At 38.4% G+C, this 8,894-nt stretch overlaps 1 protein-coding gene across 2 annotated transcripts in view; it reads left to right on the top strand.

The window, feature by feature from the left end:
• The window catches only part of CNTN3 (contactin 3), a 449,736-nt gene that overhangs the window by 105,685 nt on the left and 335,157 nt on the right, over nt 1-8,894 (top strand). Inside the window, exon 2 of one of the 2 annotated variants that reach the window (XM_069084081.1) lies at nt 5,009-5,146. In XM_069084081.1, coding sequence (XP_068940182.1) covers nt 5,092-5,146 — 55 coding nt within the window. In that variant the 5' untranslated portion in view covers nt 5,009-5,091. Of the gene's footprint in view, nt 1-5,008; nt 5,147-8,894 lie in introns of those variants that run through there. The other variant, XM_069084082.1, reaches the window with a different exon arrangement.

Genomic DNA, 8,894 nt, shown 5'->3' on the forward strand with positions numbered 1-8,894 from the left:
CACTTTTATGGTAAAATCCTTGATTTGGGGTAGGAAGGATACTTAGGATTTATAATATAATCTAACTTCATTTTGAAGATGAATAAATTTAATATCAGAGAAATAAAGTGGCTTGCCCACACGATAAGTAAAAGTCACAAATGTGGTATGTCTGAGTCAGGATTGGAATCCAGACCCCCTTAATTCCAAATCTGACACTTGAATAGCATGACTTCAAATGTCCAAAATAATCCAATCATCTTCCATATGAATGCCCTTCCTCCTGCTTCCCTACCTCTTTTTAGATTATCAGTCATTTAGTTTCAAAACTTTGGAATCATCCCTGACTCTCAGCTCTTCACACCAACCCCTATTCTACCTAACAGCAAAGTTCTGCTGATTCTGCTTCCACAGCATTTCCTACCCGCAGGTCACACTCAGTTCCCTAGTCCAGGCCTTCATGACCTTTTGCTTGAACATTTACAATACTTCTTAAGTGGGTTCTTCTTGTACCCCTCTAAAAATCACACTCCAATATATCTGCATAAACAATTTCCTTTAAGATGTCTGTCCTTATTACTTCCCTGCTCAAAAAAGATCTCAAGTGGCACCATATTGCCTTAAGGATAAAGTCCCTCCTCAACCTGGTATTTTAAGCTTTTTTCAGTGTGAATCTAACATCCTTTTCCAGACTAATGTCACATTATTCCCCTTCGGGTTCCTGCCAAACTGGTCAACCAGCTCTTCCAACTCCATTTCCCCAATCTGTTCTCTTCTTGGAATGCTTACCTTACTTCAAAGTTTGGTTTGGTTGCTATATTACCTGGGGGTAGCATTTCCTGATTCCAAATAATCTTCTGATTTTCTTGTATTTAAAAATCAGTTTATGTATGTATTGTATTCCTCAGTAGAATGTAGGCTCCAGGAGGACAGGCACTATGTAGGTTTCTTATTCTTGTAAGTGAGATTACTTGGAGAGATAATAGGTAATAAATCACAAATGCTTGTGAAATGACATTATTTTATGAGACTTTGTGTCAACTTCTAAAGTCTGAATAAAAGAACAAAATATATAAGGATAAGAATCCTCAGGGCTCTATAATCCAATTATTTTATACGACTGGAAGTTTATTGTATTTTTATCCTCTCCATCTTCCCATTTTCCAATATCACTTTCACCCCCTGGATTTCTTCTTTGCTCCTATTACACTTAACTATGTACATTGTATATGAACGCAGGAATGCTATTATTAAAAAAAAATCCATGTTTCCCCAGAACATCAGTACTTAATAAAAATTTAATAGATTTGAATAAATGCTTGTTGACCAACTGACTAAATGAATGAATACCTTGGTGCTTTTTGAAATCATCTTCTTTTTCACAGTGAACTAAGGAAAGGCAGGATAAAAGCTGCTTCTGTGTAAGAGAGAGTAGAAAAATAGACAATCCCCTACCTCCCCAAGAAGGTTTGGGGCCATCATTCAATAAATATTGGAGTTACAGAAGGAGATGAACAAGTTTCAGGCAGGATGGTTTATTATTACTTCCTGTCTGAAACCAATTCTCTTGTTTCTACATAGTTAGATCCCTAAGATAGGTGGGAAGTTTATAGGGCATGATGTGATTGAGTTCATAATGAGTGAGGTGAGCATTGGCCAGCTTGCTGTTTCTCAACCAGAGCCCTCTATGTCCCAAGTCTGCTTCTCAAGATTAGAAGGATCTTACTCTTGATCTTCACCTCCTAGGTTTCTTGGCTTCCTCAGGTCTCAACTAAAGTCTCACTTTTTCCCAGGCACCTTTACCAGTCCTCCTTAATCTTAGGGCCATCTCTCCGAGATTACTCCTAAAGTATAGATCTTGTTCCTATATGGTTACTTTCACTTTTTCTCACCTGTTAGACTGTGAGGCAGCTAGGTATTACAGTGGGAAGAATGCTGGTCCTAGAGACAGGGGGACTCAAGTTCTTATCTACCCTAAGGTGCTTAATAGTTGTGTGACCTCAGGGCACAAAACATAACCTCTGTCTACCTCAGTTTGCTAACCTGTGAAATGGGCTTAATGACAGCTTTTCTCACAGTTGTTTTGGGATTCAAAGGAGATAATATTTGTAGAGTGCTTAGCATAGTGCCTAATGAAAATTAGGCTTTTAATAAATGACTTGTTAACTTCCTCACTGGTATTCATCCCCCCTTAGGGGAAGGATTGCTTTAAAACCATACACTCTGTTTTCCCCTTTTTCTGAAACGGTCATTTGAATAGTTGGATGTAGTTACCCTAGAAAGACAATCTTTGACTAAGAAATCATCAAGCATTTATTTTGGAAATCATAATATGCCTAAGGAAGTATGTGGGATAGAGACCACTACCAGATTTTTAAAATCAGAGTCTGAGTCAAAAAGCAGAAAGAGTCCTTTATTCTTTCTCATGAGAAAGGGCAAAGCCCTTGTGGCTCAAGCAGCATCAGTCAGGGAATGCAAATTGCAGAAGCTCACAGGCTTCTGTTTTCCTAATCTTAACAGCCTCTTCCCCTGTCCTGTCTCACCTTTGGCAGGTGAGGTGGGCTCACAAACTCTTCCCCAGTAGCTAGCTAATTGGCTCAAAGCAGTCTCAATCCTTCATTACCATAATTATTCATGAATTAGTATCCTATCAGAGGATGGTGTTTTCCAATCCCTCATTATGCCCCAAATTTGGAGATAGCCAATGAGAGTTACAGTTGACAATCCCTGATTATCATAATTACCCAATCAGAAGGGAACATCCTTCAATCCCTTACTTAAGCATATCTACACACCAGATTTGGGGACAGCCAATGAGCATAAGGCTAAGTGTTGTTTCCTTTAAGTTTAGTCACCTTGTTCCAGGGCCTGTGGAAACTTAACCCTTTGCTGTCTCTCACAGAAGGAACCTCTGGTATGCTAAGGCTGTATGCTTCTTCTGCTTACAATTTACATGGAGTATGTTTTACCTTTCTTTGTATTTCCAGTGCTTAGTACCGTGCCTGGAACAAATAATAAATGGTTGTTAAATGATAATCGATCAGAGGTGTGATTTTATTCATAATTGATAAAAGGAACTTTCAGTGAGGAAATTTCCTTTACCTTTAAGATTCTTTTCCTGCTCTAAAATTTTGGTACTAGGTTGTTGTGTGGGTTGCTAAGAAATTATGTGAGCTGCCCAGGGTCACTCAGACACTGTGTGTCAGAGACTCAACAAACTCAGGCCTTCCTGACCTGGAGGTTGGCTTTCTCTCTCCACCAGAGAATTCTGCCTCTCTTGCATTCATTTTTTTTTTCCTTTTTACAACATGAAATGAAATACAATATATTTATAAGTAATTCATAAAAAGTCAAAGAGATTTAGTAACTTACCACTATCTGTGAGTTAATACATACATTATATATATATACACACATATATATATAGTGTTTTCAAATCTTCAATGTGCAGTATACAAGCTAGCTATTATTGTTGCTGTCCTTGTTATCTACTGCTTTAAGACTTCCAACCTCCTAACTTGCCATAGCTCATTTGATGCTCAGAATTGCTCTTTAAGTTGGATCCTATACTTATTCCCACTTTACAGATGAGAAAACTGAGACTCAGAGCATGTAAGTGATTTATCTAGGTCATGTATCTTCTAAGTATCTGAAATGGTATATAAATCCAAAGTCCTGACTCAGAAGCTCAGTCTTTCTCCACTATAGTATAACTCATTTGTTTTCTATTTTCTTTTTCTTTCCTTTTTACCTATATGTACTTAAAAAAAATAGACCATGTATATAAGAAATGTATGTGTCTGGTACAGTAGTAGGTGCCTAATAAATGCTTGTTGATATGTTGATCTTTGGCTCCCAAGCCCAGCTGTTTCTTTGCTATACCACAGTGATGAGATGATGGGACCTGGACCCTGAATTTTCCCATGCCTTTCAGCAGCCCAGTCCCTGAATTTTCTGACACATTTCAGCAGTACAGATCACTGGCATCTCTTTTGAGGCTTCTGGCCCATTGCAGCCCACCTAGATAATCTACAATCCTTTCACAGACCTCTTGCCCCAACCAATTACCTCCTTTCATTGTTGTTTGGCCTACCCCAGGCTAATTACAACTCCTTAATCACATCTAGATTTTTTAATTATACCTCTTTTGTATGTAAATATCAGTCTCACACCCCCCCCCCCCCTTACAACTCCTTAATCACATCATAATTTTTTAATTACTCCTCTTTTGTATGAAAATATCAGTTCCACCCCCCCCCCCATTAAGTTGAAGATTGCTAGGAATCTAGCCTTCTCCTATTACAATAGACATTGCCGCCTTGAGTGAAAGTAGGTTTGAGTGCTTGAATTCATTCCAGGCAGACTCTCCCTGCACCCTGAGATTTTAGGGTTCCCAGCAACCCCAAACCACATCAGCAGTCCTTTTTAAATGGAGCCAGTTGAGTCTGATTGATCCACTTATTTGACCCTGTGAACACTGGTCACCTATTGTGAATATTTAAGATGATAGAGTCAGTCATTCCTGGAATGTATTGACATTTCTTCTTTGAAATTAAGTGTAGAATTATAGTTCTTTCACCTCTTACACCCAATGTATTTTTATGCCATCAATTCTTTCTTGGAGTAGGTCAGACATACATATGCATTATTGAAATAGATGATACTCTACATACACGGTATCACCAAAAGGAAATGAAATTGAATGTAGTAAGTTCCACATGAAGATGAGTATAGATACTCTTTTTGTGAGTATATGTATGTATCTCTGTTTCACATATTTGATTTTGTTAGCCCCACAGCAAAATTGACATGAGTTGCAAAATTTTTCATTCCAGTTTGTGGTCTGTTTTGATATATAATTTCTTTTAAAAGCCTCTTATTTTACTTCAGAGATGATTACCCCCTTTTAAGGATTTCAAGTACCTGTCAATCTGTGTTTCCCCCCCAAGCAAAGGAGAAAACAACCCCCTTTAGAAAAAAAAAAGTGCCTGTATTCTAAATTCTTTCTCTCTGTTTATATATTTTACAGATTAAAGGATTTACCTGAAGACAAAAAATTCTGAAATCCATCAGATACAGGACAAAAGTTACTTTTGCTATTGGCAATTAAAGATGATGTTGTCTTGGAAACAGTTGATCCTGCTTTCATTCATTGGCTTTTTGAGAGGTAACAAGCTTTATTTTCTAACTTGAGGTTGGAACATGTTAGGTCATGTTTCTAAATAATTTTTAAGTATTCTAGCAAATATCTAGCAAAAGTTATTTTCCTAATGGAAATTTCTGATTGCCTATTAAGATCATTTCCCCACCTTGATTTTAGCAGGGCTCATTCTAACATATTCTATCATTCTGTGGATAAGGAGGAAAATTTAGGTCCTACTACAGGTACATTCCCATCTATATATGTTATGGGGTTTTTAAATATCACTATATAAATAGATCTGACAAGTAGAATATGGATAAAGAATGGGTGACAATTGGACATATCCTGTGTATGGGATACCTGAGGCAGTTTAGTGGTTATGAAGTTGTTAAGCATACTGACCCTTATGGTACAGTTGGGTACAGAATGTGGGAACCCCATTGAATCTTCCCACTTGATCTGGTGTTCCCCAGAGACCAAAAGCCTTCTATTTTCAATATGAGTGAATCTCTGTTACCCTTAACCTAGCCTAGCCCTCCATTGGCTCTTACCTCTAGCTGCTTCCCACCTTTGATCCCATCAAAATCCCATTCTTTTCCTTCCTGGAGTCTGACCTCAATCCCTTCAAGATCCTTCTTAGACTCCTCCTCAAGACCCTCCCTAGACCCCTCCTCCCACACTACTAGACCTGCCTAGATTCCTCCTACAATCTTTCTGGGTATAAGATGCATCTTTCCTCCATGAATTGGCTAAAATTCAGTCTAACTCAGACTCAGTCTGTGTCAGCTTGTTCTGGCCTGCTTGTCAGTACAAGTGTCACAAATGCTCAGGAACTTTAAGAGTCTACTCATTATGGTAAATCTTTAATAAACTTTGTTTTACTTTGGCTGAGAGAAGACTTGAGTTTAATTCATGTGGCAGTCCCTGGCACATTGGTATTTTGGGGTCTTAAGCACTCTTAAGCCCCCAAACCTCAACAGTACCTTTATTAACCCTGCAGGATTGGGCAGTGTTTACTATCACTGCCTTAATTCACCACTGGGAAGGCCAACATATCATTTACCCAATAGGTGCTGATTTACTCAAGCCATAAGCCAGCTGGTCTAACCCATATCCTTTTGACATGGATACACAGGATATACATCCAGCTTCCAAAATAACCCAATCTGACCAGGAGCTGAATTTAGACAAAGGGGTGATATCAGTAGTTAATCATGGTTGTTTGAATATACACCATATATGACTCTGTCCTTTTCCTATCATCTCAGTATAAAGATAAAAGGAAGACCAGGCAAAGGAATATGAGAAGTCTGAAGAATAAGTGATCACCGTTAGCTATGCCAGGTGCAGGCAAGATGTCCAAGAAAAATTTCATTTCAAAGTAAGGACTTATATTTCTCTGGAAGGAAGAGAAGATCATCAATTGTTAGAAATTGATGTCATTCTTAGTCTGCTCTGTGGATGAAAAATGGTGTGTAAAAAGGCTTGAGGATAGTGGACAATGAGAAAAGAGCAAAGTATGGAACTGTAGGCCGTTTTGGTTGGAAGCCAGAGTTCCCAAGGAGTGGTAAGAGTGGTTATCTGGCAAAATACTGCAAAAGAGAGGATAAAGAAGCAGTGGTATAAAGTGCATATAAAGTTGTATAAAGTGGTATAAAGCAGTGCACATAAAGTGGTGCAGTGGTTAGCCAGTGGGCCTCAGAGTCAGGAAGACCTCAGTCCAAGTCTTGTCTCTAACACATGTTGGTGGAATTATCCTGGGAGACACAAGGAATCAAGGCAGGCATGGTATAGTGGACTGATCTTTGGATTTGTAAACAGGTAACTTGTGTTTAAATTCCTTCTGCAGGGAACCTTTTTTGTTTGATTTTTTGTTTTTTCTTTTTCCTGTTTTGTTCTCTTAAGAGGAAATTAGCATGTGTTTTAGCAATACAATGATTTAAAAATAAAATCATTTTCATATTATATTTTGTGCACTTAATACTTTTTCCCCCAATAAATATGCCCCATTCATTCCCAATAATGGTAATATCAATGGACATCCTACCCCATTTAGGCAGTGAATGGAAATGTTTTTGTTGCTTGTTTTTTTTAAAGCAGGAAGATATTACATTAAAATTTTTTACCATTCCTCTTTAACACTGTGTTCAGTGCCTAAGTTTTAATTTAAGGAAATACCACCGCATAGCAATAAATTGCATTAAAATAAATATGATGTATAATTGCATAAATATCCTTTTTTAAACAAAAATCTGTCCCTCCCACTATCCCCTACTGCTTCACTGAGCAAATTTAAAGAAAAGAAAAAGGAATACACAGCTACATATTCTTTGGCAAAACAAATTCTCACATCAGTCATATCCAAAACCATTATGTTCCTTTCTGCATTTTAAATTCATCACCTTTCTCCAGGAGATGAGTGTTGTATTTCAACTTCATTCATTTGAACTTGTGACTAGTCATTGTCTTGATTAGAGTTATAAAAGTTTTCAGAGTTGTTTTTCTCTGTAACAGCTATTATTTTATAAAAATTGTCCACCTGGTTCTGCTCATTTCACTCTGGATCAGTTCGTAGAGGCCTTCCCAGTTTCCTCTGAAACTGCAGAATACCTTTCCCAGTCCCTCTCCTCCCTCCCTACCCCACGCATTCCCCTTCCTAGATTACCTGCCATTTGCTCTGTATAGATCCTGTACGCTCCTTCTTCATGAAGTGGCTGAGGCTCAATCTCGCTCAGACTCAGTCTGTGTCGGACTGTCATCTCCATTGATCTCCTCAGGGGTAGTTACTATGTTTTTGCCTTTCTTTGCATCCCCAGATTATAATACACTGCCTGCTCCGTGATAAGAATTTAATGACTCTGTGACCTGACTTAACACTCCATCCCTAAGTAGAATGGAGAGGTTCGACTAGAATTTGTATGTACAGGTACCCATGGGTCATATATTGACTTAGTTTTATTATTTAAAATTATCTGCTTGATTATATTTGTATTTAATTTCCCAATGGCATTTTAAGCGGGGTCAGGTGGCTTTTGGGAGTGCTGCGGGCCACATGGGACCATGAGATTGACACCTCTGAGTTAGATGCATGTAATAGTTCCTTGAAGCTTTCCATCTGGAATCCTGTGAAAAGCCTGTTGAAATCTCAGTAGTCCAGGTTGTTCTCTAAGATGATAAGTCATAAAACAGATGTCAATCTTTGTTGGCAGAAGGAATTTCCACACTAGGACTTACCTGTATCGATGAAATCACATATCTATGTAACAGTAAGCACCCTAGCATACCCAGGATGACTGGTAGCACAGGTTCTTTGATTTTCTTTTCTAAAGGAAAACAATTCAAAAGGGGTTAACAATCTTAGTTTAATCAAACATATATCATTTACCTGGTTCAAGGAAAAAATCAGCACCCTGAACTTCAGAGAAAATACAAACAGAAGTTTCAAGTAGATAAAAAAAATACAGACAGAGAAAATAACAATTCAACAGACCAACAGACAGGGCTTCTAGCTGTCTGAAAATCACATTCCTAAATACCATGTTTCCCCGATAATAAGACCTATCCCGAAAATAAGCCCTCCCCTTACTGTGTAAGATTCCTCTAAAATAAGCCCTCCCCGAAAATAAGCCCTATTGAGATTGCTACTGTAGTGAAGGTGATCCCCTGCACTACATGCTACATTACAGTACCCTCTGTATGCACCGTCCCCCCGCCCCTGAAATGCACGCCGCGCTCCTAGCTGCATCCAATCAGAGCTGCAGCAGTGAGCGCG

Source organism: Petaurus breviceps, unplaced genomic scaffold, assembly GCF_028583685.1.
Source record: "Petaurus breviceps papuanus isolate PSGF00001 unplaced genomic scaffold, PetGlider_PUasm1.0 174, whole genome shotgun sequence".
NCBI lineage: Eukaryota > Metazoa > Chordata > Mammalia > Diprotodontia > Petauridae > Petaurus > Petaurus breviceps.